Raw genomic sequence first — 13,500 nt, forward strand, 5'->3', positions numbered from 1 at the left:
TATTTGGCTGTCCAAACGGTTCGAATTCTCATGGTAACATGTGAAGAGCAGAAAACGTTGGGAAATCACGGTATTTGAATAAAAAAACAACAATGGACTAAATCTGCAGACGAAAGATCCTCCCGCTTCCAACTGTCTTAGCTTTACAGCCGCTGAGATATCAGTCCTGTTTTTTTTAAAAAAAATTCTAATTTGCGTCATTTGTTTTTAAAATGTGACCGTTGTTTCTTTAATTTTTTTTTGGCCTGGGCGGAGATAGAAATGGAATCAATGACGATTTTTTAAAAAAACGACGGCTGCTGTGAAAAGAACAGCAACAGCGATTCTGTGCGCGTTCGGGCTTTGGAGGATTCTGAAGAGCAATTCCAGCGAAGGACGTCTGATGCAAGGGGGGAGCAAGTTGGCTCTTGGTAGCTATCATGCGTCACCACATCAGGAGCTTGGGCGGAGTATTATGTTATTTCTCCAGTAGCTGAGTGGTGTATTAGATAGGCAGCGTGTTTCAGTGACAACAGAGATTGCTAGAAATATAGAGATTTATCTCACGTAAAAAAAAATACAAGGACACTATTTTCATCGGGCTCTGCAATTGCCTTGAATGGGTCAGCGGGCAGCCCTGAATTCGGAGGGGATGGGATGAACACCGTGGCTCAGACAAGGACTGCTGGCTCTTGTTTGTTCCACAAGATTCCGCTCTCTGAGCAGTGGATGGGCGAAGGATGGAGGCGGTGAATGGGACTCCAGAAATTCGCCAGCAACAGCCGGCGGAGAAGAAGAAAGTGCACCGAGCGCCGTCTCCGGCCAGACCCAAAGCGCTGATCCGCGGCTGGTCGGTGGCGAAGTCCAAGTGTAGCCCCGGGGGCTCGAAGCAGGGGCTCGCCCAGTGCCGCCTGTCCCGGCACGGCCCCGGCCTCAAGGACATCAAGCTGGGCAAGGCGGCCGGGGTAGGGTCGGCCGGGGCGTCGGCGGGGTCCCGAGCCGGGAAGGGGGACCCGCGGAGCAAGAAGTCGGAGCGGGCAGGGGGCGCGGGCGGCACTACGGGCAAGAGGAAGAACCCTCGGGCCGGCGATGGGCCGCGAGCCCCGGGCAAGCGCTCGCCCGCCACCGACAGCAGCTCGGAGCTGTCCGATTGCCCGTCCGAACCGCTGTCCGAGGACAACAAGCCGCCGTCCGCCGCCGACACCAGCGACAGCGAGTCGGCCAGGGGCGCCGGCGGCTCCGAGCCCCCGCTATCCCGCCGAGGAGCTTGCTCGCCGAATCAGGACGATCGGAGCTGGCCCGGAGAGGACGGCTCGTTGGCTTCGGCCAGCGGCCAGTCAGATGGACCATGCGGGACCAAATCGCCGTCGCTGGACAGTCGGCTTCACGTCAGCAACTCGTTGGGCTTTTCGGATTTCAGCGAAGAATTTGTTGATAGCATCCAGGAGGAATTCGTGAAGGAAATCGACGAGTTGCGGTCTGAGAACGATTACCTGAAGGTGGGCGAGGCCTTTTGTACAGCATTTCATTCTTAGATTCAGAATAGTTTATTGTCCTATACACCAGGGTGCAATGAAATTTGTTGCTGGTATGAAGCCCAAAGCATAAACAAGAGATATGGTCAAATTAATACGTGGACCGTGCAAAGATTGCAGGTTGTGGAAAATAAATCTCGTTAGAGGTGGGGAGGGTGGAAGACCAGTTTTGTTTCTCATTCACACATGGTGAATTTCATTCAGCTGGGTGAAAATTGAATGCAAGGCTTGTGTTTTATTGGGTGCAGACTGCCTTCAGGTGCATTGTATTGCGGAGGAATGACTGGCGTAACAGCTGCCTTCCCTTTTTGGGTTTAGTCGTATTTGTACAGATGTCCTTGCATCCATATCCTGGCGATTGCTCAGATCCGAATGTGTGATGAATAATTGTTACTGTTTGCTGAATGTGAGGCTGCTGCAACATTACAATACTACTACACACTCTCACTACTGTTCCAGAGCTGATCCCTTTTCTAGAAATTGCTTTGTTGATGGAAGCCAAGAGGAGATGATTTTCCAGAATTTTCAGAGGATCCAAACAGAACTGCAGTTTCTCTATTTTCAAGGAATTTAGTTAGAGCATTGTTTTTTTTTGCATAAACATGTCTTAATTGTAATATTTGGGAGGTGAGTAACTGGGCAAAGTATACATGTGCAAATGCTACACCATCAAATGTTAATGTGCATCTGTGGAGTTGTTTGAAATTTTGAACGAGTAATTATTTTGGCATCCTTGCAAACGTAATTGTATTGGCAGAGAAAAGTGGCTACCTGCAGACAATGTAGGCCGAGAGACTAGAGGAAATACTGTTATTATTTTATCACATATGCAAAATGCTAAACTTCAGTCTCACACTTCACGTCTGTTGAAATATTTACCCATAACAGCACAGACAAAATGCTGGAGGGACTCAGCAGATTCTATCCAGATCCTGTTTTATCCATAATCTTACCACCACCCAAAAGTGTTTTTATATGCTTTTGCCCAGTTATGAGATACATTGTAGTGGCTTGCATTCTTGCCTCTTGAGTCAAAATGTTTGTTGTTAATCTCTTTCCAAACACTTGAGCACATCATATTAGATTCGTTTTTTATCACACGTACATCTAAACTGCGCCACTTGCCTTAACAATCAACACACCTGAGGGTGTGCAGGGGGCAGCCCTCATGTTGCCACACATTCCAGTACTAACATAGCATGCCCACATGCCTGGCAGGACAATGCAGAACTCAACAAACAACAAAGCAAGCCCTGTTCCTCCCTACCTCCCACCCACCCACTAACATGCATACACAGTCCTCTGACCCCCAGGACAAGCCACCTCTGCCTTTAACCAGACTTGTATATTAGGCTTCAACTTCCCCAGCAGACTTGCAGAGATTCACAGAGTAGTCTGACACTGCAGTGCTCATCTGTCAGATGTGCCACTTTCAGAGGAGACGTAACACTGAAACCCAGTCCGCTGTTCCAGTTAGAAAAATCCCATGGCATAGTTTTGAAAAGCAGCAGTGAGATATCTCCAATATTTGTACCTATACCAACACATTTATCATCTTGCTGCTAACACGGTGGTGGTTGCAGGCTGGTTGCCAAATTTTTTACATGAGAATAGTGACTGGACTTCAACTCTATCCCAAGGTGATGAGATAAGTTGCCTAAACAGCAAGCTTTCCTCCTGGCCTATGATCCCAAATTCTCCCACCAGTAGTTAACTTTTTACCATATGCCATTCATCCATCATTCTTCCAAGTGTACATTGATGACAAATGTAGAAATGTCAAATTTAGGATTTTTATCACTCTGCTCAACTCCTTGACAACCTAGCCCAATACTTTGTAATCAAATCAGAAACACGAGAAAATCTGCAGATGCTGGAAATCCAAGCACCACACACAAAATGCTAGAGGAACTCAGCAGGCCAGACAGCATCTGTGGAAAAGAGTACAGTCGACTTTATGGGCTGAGACCCTTCAGCAGGAAAATGAGCTATCAGGGCACAGCAGCAGAAGTCAGGCCAGTGGCATTGTGGCTGGCTCTGAGGCTACAGAGCAGTAGAGTTATGAACAGGAGATTCTATGGCTGTGAAAGAGATGTCAGGAGGATGTGTTGCCTCCAAGGTGCTAGGGTCTGGTTGTCTCAGAGTTGCTGCAGAAGACTCTCAAGGAAGGTGAACAGCCGGACAAGGTTAGTGGGGGGGGGGGGGGGGTGAGAGATCCTGTGCAGTGTGAACAGGGAGTTAGGAAAGTGGCTGAAGAGCAGTACCTGCAGGGTAGTCATCTCTGGATTTCTCCCAGTACCATGTGCTTGGCAGGTTTGCTGGAGCAGTTGGGGAGCACTTAAACAAATGTGACAGGGGAATGGGAACCAGAGAGATTAGGCAGTTGGTATACAAGACAAGTATAGGCAGTGAGACTGTGAGGAAGGACCGGCAGATGACAAGGCAAAATTTCAATCAGTGAATTGAGCTGAAGTGAAACATGGGGGGAATTGAAATGGGTGATGAATACAGGACTGAAGATATGATATTTGAGGGCATGTAGTAAATGGAATAAGGTAGCTGATCTTGTAGCACAGTTAGAGATTGACAGATGTGATGGCATCACTGAGCAGTTGCTGAAAGAAGATTATAGTTGGGAGTTTAACATCCAAGGATACACATTGTATTGAAGGGACAGACAGATAGGCAGAGGGGGTGGGGTGGCTCTGTAGGTGAAAAATGAAATCAAATTCTTAGAAAGAGGTGACATAGGATCAGAAGATGTAGAATCCTTCTGGGTAGAGTTAAGAAACTGCAAGGGTAAAAGACCGTGATAGGAGTTATATACAGGCCTTTTAACAGTAGCCAGGATGTGCGATACAAATTCTAGCAAGAGATGGAAAAGGCATGTCAGAAGTACAACATTGCAACAGTCAAAGGGGATTTCAATATGCAAGTATATTGGGAAAATCAGGTTGGTGATGGATCCCATGAAAGGGAATTTGTAGAATACCTATGAGATGGTTCTTTAGAGCAACTAGTGGTTGAGAGCCCTGTAGGGGAAAGACAATTCTGGAATTGGCTTTGTGTAATGAATGTACCAGATTTGATTAGGGAGCTTAAGGTAAAGAAACCCTTAGGAGACAGTGATAATATGGCTGGACTTCACCATCCAGTTTGAGAGGGAGATGAAAAAGTCAGATGTATAAGTATTACAGTGAAGTAACGGGAATTACAGGGGCATGTGAGAGAAACTGCCCAAAGTTGATTTGAAGGGGACACTCACAGGGATGATGGGAGAACAGCAATGGCTGGAGTTTCTGGGGGTAATTACATAGAACATAGAACAGTACAGCACATTACAGGCCCTTCGGCCCACAATGTTGTGCCGACCCTCAAACCCTGCCTCCCATATAACCCCCCATCTTAAATTCCTCCATATACCTGTCTAGTAGTCTCTTAAACTTCACTAGTGTATCTGCCTTTCAGAAGGGGGTAGGGTGGCTCTGCAGGTAAAAAATGAAATCAATTTCTTAGAAAGAGGTGACATAGGATCAGAAGATGTAGAATCCTTCTGGGTAGAGTTAAGAAACTGCAAGGGTAAAAGACCATGATAGGAGTTATATACAGGCCTTTAAACAGTAGCCACAATGTGGGATACAAATTATAACAAGTTATAACAATTCAGAAGGTGCTGGATAGATACATCCCAAAGATGAAGAATATTTTAATGGGACGATGACCCAATAGTGGCTGACAGCATAAAAGGAAAAGAGAGGATATATTACAAAAAATAATGGCAAGGTAGAGGATTGGGAAGCTTTTAAAAATCAATAGAAGGCAACTAAAATAGCCACAAGGAGAGAAAAGATTAAATATGAAAGTGAGCTAAGCAATAATAACAAAGAGGATACCAGAAGCTTTTTTCAGATATATAAAGTGTAGAAGAGAGGTGAGAGTGGTTATTGGAAAACTGACTGGAGAAGTAGTAATGGGAGATGGGGAGATGGCAGACAAACTTAATAAATATTTTGTCTTCACTGTGGAAGTCACTAGCAGTATGCCAGAAATTCAAGAGTAACAGGGGGCTAAGGTAAGTGTAGTTACCATTACTAAGCTGAAGGTGCTTGGGAAGCTGAAAGGTGTGAAGGTAGATAAGTCGCCTGGACCAGATGGACTACATCCCAGCGTTCTGAAGAAGTACCTGAAGAGATGGTGGAGTCATTAGGAATCACTAGCTTCTGGAATGGTTCTGGAAGGCTAGAAAATTGCAAATGTCACTCCACACTTTAAGAAGGTAGGAAGGCAGAAGAAAGGAAATTATAGGCTAGTTAGCCTGACTTCAGTGGTTAGGAAGGCGTTGGAATTCATTTTTACAGATTTGATTTCGGGTTACTTGGAGGCACATGATAAAGTAGGCCAAAGTCAGCTTGGATTCCTTAATGGGAAATCTTGCTCAACAAGTCTGTTGGCATTCTTTGGGGAAATAACAAGAAGGATAGACAAAGGAGAATCAATGGATGTTGTTTATTTGGTTTTTCAAATGGCTTTGACAGGTGCTGCACATGAGGCTTCTAAACAAGATAAGAGTCCAGTTATTTCAAGAAAGGTACTTTGTATAGATAGAAGATTGGCTGATTGGCTGGAGGTAGAGCAAGAAAAAAGAGCCTATTCTGGTTGATTGCCAGTGACTACTGGTGTTCTGCAGGCGTCAGTGTTGGGACCACTTCTTTTCACATTATATGTTAACGATTTGGATGACAGAATTTATGGCATTGTGGCCAAGTTTGAAGAGGATATGAAGATAACTGGAGGGACAGGTAGTGTTGAGGAAGCAGAGAGTATGCAGAAGGATTTATACAGGTTGGGAGAATGGGTAATTAAGTGACAGGTGGAATAATAGTGTGGGGGAGGTGTATAGCTATGCACTTCGGTAAAAGGAATAAAGTAGTGAACTATTTTCTGAACAGGATGAAAATTCAAAAATGAGAAGTGTAAGAGGACTTGGGAAACCTTGTGCAGAATTTGCTAAAGGTTTATTTTAGGTTCAGTTGGTGATAAGGAAGGCAAATGCAATGTTGGCATTTATTTCAAGAGAGACTAGAATATCAGAGCAGGGATGTAATGCTGAGGCTTTATAAGGCATTGGTTAGACCACACTTGGAGTATCATGAATAGTTATCTAAGAAAAGATGTGCTGGCATTGAAGAGGATCCAGAGGAGGTTCATGAGAATGATTACAGCAATGAAAGGGTTAATGTGTGAGGAGCATTTGATGGTGCTGGGCCTTTATTTGCTGCAGTTTAGAAGAATGGGGAGAGGAAATCTCATTGAAACCTATCAAATATTGAAAGGCCTAGAGTGGATGTGGAGAGGATGTTTCCTATAATGGAGGAGTCTTGAACATGAGGGCACACCCTCAGAATTGAAGCCATGGGTGGTGAATCTGATTTAATTCATTGCCATGGGTAGCTATGCAGGCCAAGTCAATGAGTTTCAAAGCGGAATTTGAGAGGCTCTTGATAAATCAGGACATCAAAAGGTTCCAAGGAGAAGGCAGGAGAATGGGGTTGAGAGGGATAATAAATCAGCCATGATCGAATGGCAGAGCAGCTCAATAGCCTGAATGGCCGAATTGTGCTCCAAAGTCTTGTGGTCAAACCTATGGCTCTAGAATATTTCCTCTCCTATGTTAAAATGGTTCTAAAATACCTCTATGAAGCTTTTGATTGCCTCTATTAGAACCTTTCTATGTTGCTTAGTATTATGCATTTTTTTGGGAACATATCCGTGAAGCTTTTCATTTATTCTGTCATGTTAAAGACAAATTATCTTATATGGCTCATTTAGAAGTGCCAAAAACAGCAGACGTTTGGAATAAGATGCCAGTAGCAGGAAGTACTAATGGTACAACAGCATTGGCTCTTCAGTTAATTCACCAGTTTCCCTTTACTCTGCATTGATTAACTGTGATTAAAAAAATATATATATTAGAGACTGTTGTGAGTGGGAAAATACACTGTACCTTTCACACTTACTGGAATAAAGTACAGGCGTACAGTTTACAGGGCAGTTGGAGAAAGGTGGAGAAGAGAAGTAAGAAAGCTCTATATCAAATAGGGGAGATTAAATGACAAAAGGGATGACGCTGCAAGAGAAAATGCAATGATAATGGAACAATTTAAGAAAAATCACATAAATGGAAACAGCAGAGTCATTATGTAAAAGTGTTGACTCATTCTTGTGTCCTGAAAATTGTAAAGATGAACTTGCTCTTCCAGCTATTGGAACATGTGTAGGAGGTCGGACTAGGAGCTGCCTGGAAAATTTGAAGTGATGATGTGAACATGTTGGGCAGTTGTAACAGCTGGAATTCTGAAATAAAAAAAAGGAAGTGCTGGGATGACTGCAGGACTAGCAGTATCTGTTGAAAGACAAATAGAGTTAATGCTTTGGTCGTCGGAGACTCTTCACGAAAGTGGCAGTCCTCCAGAAGCTCAGGGTTGAGCTTGTGAATTAAATGGAGCTGTCGCACAAAGTGGTAACCTGACAAGCAGTTTGACTTCTAAGAGCAGAGGAGATCATCTCATGAGCCATGATCATAGTGTGTGTACCAACATGGAAAAAATACAAGTTAATTCCTCTTTGGCCTGGAAGAAATTGGAGTACTGGGTAGAAAGAAGGAAATCTTCTTTGGAGAAGGAGATGTTCTCTCTTTGGCTTTGTGCTCCAAAGTCAATCACATTGGTCAATTGTGAGCCCCCACCTTGGCTTCAGTCCAATGAATTGCTGTTTCCTCATAGTGACAACATGACAAAGTGCCCAGGCTGACATCAAGGAAGCATGAGTAGAAAGTTTAGTCATTTTCACCCAATCAGACCCTGATATGGCAGAAGGAAGGCTTAAAATGCATCCAAATCACAGTGGTGAATGGAGGGTAACAGGAGTCATACTGTGACTTCTGGATGCATCACCTCACCGGGCCACTCTTGGCTTTGGTTTTGCTTTTAACCAGAGGTAATGTGTTCAGTGGTATAACTGCAATGCAATATTTTAATAAAGCAAGTCATTGGTTTTGGTTAAAAGCAATAACAAAGCCAGAAGGTAATGACACAGAAAATCAAAATTGATACTTCATTTGTTAAGTTCTGGCTCATTCTGACCTCTCTGTGCGGACATAATTTTTTTGGAACCTTTATGATCCTATCAGTGCAGGCTGAGTAGCCGAGCTCTGAAGTATATATCCCAATCTAAAAATTCTCCAACACAAAAATTATTAGCTTCTGTCAGGTTTTCTCATGTTTGCTTAACAACTAAAAGGCTCCAAACAGAATAACTATTATAGTGCTCACCCTAAAACACCATAGGAGAGCCAGTATTCTTAAAATAGCATGCTTTTTGAGATTTTAACCATTTCAAATAACTTCTATAAATGTTACCATGGAGAGCATTCTGACAGACTGCATCACTGTCTGGGTATGGGGTGGGGGGGGGGGGTCTACTGCACAGGACTGAAAGAAGCTGCAGAGGGTCATAAATTTAGTCAGCTCCATCCTGGGTACTAGCCTACAAAGTACCCAGAACATATTCAAGGAGTGGTGTCTCAGAAAGGCAATGTTCATTATTAAGGACCTCCAGCACCCAGGGCATGCCCTTTTCTCACTGTTACCATCAGGTAGGAAGTAGAGAGGCCTGAGGGCACACACTCAACGATTCAGGAACAGCTTCTTCCACTCTACCATCCGATTCTGAATGAACGTTGAACCTGTGAACACTACCTCACTTTTTTTTAATACGTATTTCTGTTTTGGCACTATTTTTAATCAATTCAATATACATATACTGTTATTTATTTATCTTTCATCTACAAAGTATTGCATTGAAGTGCTGCTGCTAAGTTAACAAATTTCTTGTCACATGCCGGTGATAATAAACCTGATTCTGATCTCCTTTCATTTTCTTTCATATTAAGAATGGGAATATCCTTCCCTCCATATTTCATGCTGGAAAAATTATTAGATGGTGCTCACATTGTTGCCCCATTTAAAAAGTATATTATTTGAGACTTGCTGAGCTGTGTTTTAAATTTATCTAATGTAAATATACAGTTTAAAGACTTGGGTAATTGTAAAATATCATATACCAAAAATGGGTTATTTTATAAATATATATATATATATAAATTCAGAAGAAAGATTTTGTCTTCAATGAAAGATTTAGAGCTTATAGCCTTGTTTCTTTAACAGTTAAGATTAAGATTTAGTCCGAAACTATAACATCAAAAGCAAAGTGAGTGATGTCTTCAGAGAACTACAAGTAGCTGATTATTATGGCATTTGGCATTAGTGGCAGCGCATTTGTATTGTCAGATAAAATTTCTTGACACCTTTACAATACTCATTCATGTGGCTTTTGTATTTCACATCAAACCCTTTAAATTGAAAAGTTGTTATAGTGGAGGCACAAAGTTAATTCGATAGGAAGAAACGGGGGAAGAACGAAGCCCAACCTTGTCAACCTCTGTGACTTTAGAGTGTTAATATCCAGTCAGCAACTGAATGGATATCTACACTCTCCAACCTCCTGTGCTTAATTAGTTATCACAGCCAACCTTGTACTCAAATATGCTTAAGTGAAGGAAGAGGAAGTGTTGACTTAGTAGGAGCCAGCAGATAAATGGCAACACAAAAGTTAATCCTTCAAATATGATTTTTTTGTTCGTGGAACTGAGTCAGAGTACTCTTGACCATGTTCATCATCACAATGAGTTTGTACTTTGGGCTCACTATTTATACTAGATGTGTTACATTTTATTTTATTTTATTTTATTATACTTTAAATGGAGTATATTTCTTCTATTTGGTTGTCTTGATTTCCCCCCATAGTTAACTGTTCAGTAGATAACCAATTGTTGTATCTTATTTAAAATCAAAACAAAAGAAAGAATCCATATGAATATTTCTTTCTTTGAACCTCCATTAACATGTTTGTTTCTCAGAAATGAAATTTGATCTTGGCACTTGTGCTGCATTTAACATAAAGTTTCAATACTAACCCTACAGCTTGCTGGTCAAAATTTGGAATAGTAAATGTTTTACTCTGGTCTGTTAAGGTTGTCATAGCCAGGTGAGGTAGTGGTGATAAGCTCCAACTGCCTATTAAATGCTCCCAGTGGTTTTCATCTCAAATAGCCTCTGACAACCAAGTCCAGCTCCAGGCCTTCATATGTGGCTTAGCTACTAAGCCTGGCGGAACTGTTTTTACTGACAGGAAGGGGCAAAAGCAGATTACTGGCACCTTAAAACCAGACACTTCAGGCAGATGGGGCTTGTCAGCTGTGGTTGATCTCAAACCTCCGCTGCCTTGCAGCTATACCCACTCATGGGGAAGGCTTCGGGAGTAAAGCCTGAGGGGGGAAAATTTAGAGCTGGAGTCTCTAAGGTAGTCCCACATTGAGTTCAACACTGACTGGCAACAACGGTATCGGTCTGTGCTGTTCCTTTGGTGTCATCAGCTCTGTGGAGTGGGGGGAGCCTGCTACATTTTACGTAGGAACCATTTTTTAAGTACCGTATCCTTGTATCAAATGATGGAGCTATAATGTTTAACAATTAAACAGCATTATTTATTCCAAACTGAATTTGATACAAGGTATTGGTCGGTGTTCTGTTTACTGATGCACTGTAGCTGCAGATGGGACGGTTCTTCCCTGTTTTCCAGAGTATAATTGGTCTGATGAACACCATCAATACCCATGACCTTTCACTGTTGGCTCATACATCGCTTTATCAATGTGTCAAGGTTTTAATTTGTTTGTAATGGAGTAGATAATTTTTATTACAAGCTGCATTGGTTATCTGCCCCTGTCCCTGCCCCTGAGTGGGTGGGGGGGGGGGGGTCAGTGAACAGCCTACATTCTGACTGGTTCCTTATACCCTAAGAGGGGTCCATTGCAAATCCACTTAACCAGGTTGCTGGAAGATTAAGTTCTTCACCTACACACAGCTACAGTGCATCAAAGTTTTTCAGCGCCCTGATCCCCTTAATGGCAGGAGGCCCCTGAATGGAGTCTCTAGCTAAGTCTAGGCTGTGAGTGGGGACTCACAGAGTGGCATGAGGTGTTGGATGAAGGGAAGTGATTTAGAGGGAGTGCAATCTGAAGGAGGGTGGTAGGGTGCTGGAAAGACCTCTAAACTTCGGTTTCATGGTGAGATGAATCATGTGCTGCTGTAAAGGAAGATATAGGATGCTGCAAGGTTAATTTTTTTAAGAAGTGCTTCCTTCAGTTGTAAAACTGACATTTCTTAGCTCGGTTCTTGTTTGGTTTATGAGGTGGTTCTGAGGATCAACATACAGTGGCTGGTTGCTTTAGGCACTGCCTGCTGAACTTGTTTGGGAGTCCTGCTCACAACCATCCCTTTACAGAATCCACCCCATGATAGCTAGGAGCTAGGAAATTCAAAGTCAATTCCAGCATTTCAGATTTATTCCCTCCTCCGATGTTAGTCCAGACAAACCAACTCACAAAGTTAAAGCCCTCCATGCATAAATGGGTATTTCTTATTGTTTTTTGTGGTTTAAATTCACTGAGAATTTCCATTCTGATGTGCCACTGGTGGGTAGTCTGACGCACTGCTGACGGATTTCTGATTAAGTTTCTCAGCTATTTACCCTTCATAAATGCTGCCTGATCTGCTGAGTTCCTCCAACGTTTTGGATGTGTTACTGGAACAAAAATATTTTTTTGCAGTCTTTCATGATCACTGGACATCCCAAAGTCCTTTTGATAGCTAGTAGTCACTTATCTGAAGTAAGAAACAAAGGAATCTTAACCTAGAAGATCAAGGAAATGATTGTGGACTTCAGGAAGGTGCAGATGAAACACCAGTCTCTGCAAATACGTGGCTCCTTCATAGAGAGAGTTAAGTGCACCAAGCTCCTGGAAATTCACATCACGGATTACCTCAGCTGGTCCCTCAATATCCACCTCCCTAAAAGAGAAGGCACAGCAATGCCTCCACTTCCTGAGGACACTGAGGCAAACAAGGCTCCACCCACCCCCCCCCCCCCCCCCCCCAATCTGAACTGAATTTTACAGGAGCACCATTTGAGAGCGTCATGACAAGCTGCATCCCCATCTGGTATGGGAGCAGCAGAACATCAGACTGGAACCCCTACAAAGGACTGTTAGAATAGCCAAGAGGATCATAGGGATCTACCTACCATCCATTGGGGACACTTATCAGGAACGTTGTTTACACAGGGCCCTTGGCATTATTAGCGATCCCACCCATCCATCCAATATCCTCTTGGTCTTTCTACCATCAGGCAGGAGACTCAGAAGCATAAAGACAAGAAAGGTCAGGATTGCAACAGCTTCCTCCTCCAGGATATTAGGCTTCTGAACTCCCTGCCACATTGCAGTCAGAGTCACTGATTAATCTGTTCTGTACTCTACAATACGTATTTAATTTATGCAGTTTATTTATGCATAAGTCATTTGTAGATTTAATTCTTACTTTCCCAATTTATTGTGTGTTATCTGTACTACTGTGCTTTACACCCTGGTCCAAAGAAACGTCTCGTTTGACTGTATACGTGTATATAGTTAAATGACAATAAACTTGATTTGAACTGCAAATTGTGCACAGCTGTCTTCCTTTGGAAACAAGGTGATAATGACCAGATAATCCATTTTAGTGATGTTGGCTGTACACCAGGAATAACCTCTGCTATTTAAAGTACTGCCATGGGATCTCTTCCCTTCACTTGAAGGCAGTAAAACATCTCGCTCAAGAAGTACACCTTTGACTCATTCATTCCTTCAAAAGAATCTTAACCTAGATTTATGCCGTTAAATTTCTGGGATGGGTGTGAACCTGCACCCTCCTGACCTGTGCAAAGGTGCTCCCATCTGAGTCACAGCTCACTTATTAAGACTGGTTATTAGGCACGGCACAGCAGAGATATTTAATAATAACTTTGGGCTGAATTGTTCACTTATTTA

At 42.8% G+C, this 13,500-nt stretch overlaps 1 protein-coding gene across 3 annotated transcripts in view; it reads left to right on the top strand.

The window, feature by feature from the left end:
* Positions 1 to 337: 337 nt before the first annotated feature.
* The window catches only part of mtcl2 (microtubule crosslinking factor 2), a 173,556-nt gene continuing 160,393 nt past the window's right edge, over positions 338 to 13,500 (top strand). For all 3 annotated transcript variants that reach the window (XR_012100889.1, XR_012100888.1, XM_073061885.1), the window contains exon 1: positions 338 to 1,478. Coding sequence is in view for 1 of the 3 variants with exons in the window: in XM_073061885.1 (XP_072917986.1) it covers positions 720 to 1,478 (759 nt within the window). In the remaining 2 variants the exon portion in view is untranslated. The remainder of the gene's footprint in view (positions 1,479 to 13,500) is intronic.

This window comes from Hemitrygon akajei, chromosome 11 (genome assembly GCF_048418815.1).
Source record: "Hemitrygon akajei chromosome 11, sHemAka1.3, whole genome shotgun sequence".
Classification (NCBI taxonomy): Eukaryota; Metazoa; Chordata; class Chondrichthyes; order Myliobatiformes; family Dasyatidae; genus Hemitrygon; species Hemitrygon akajei.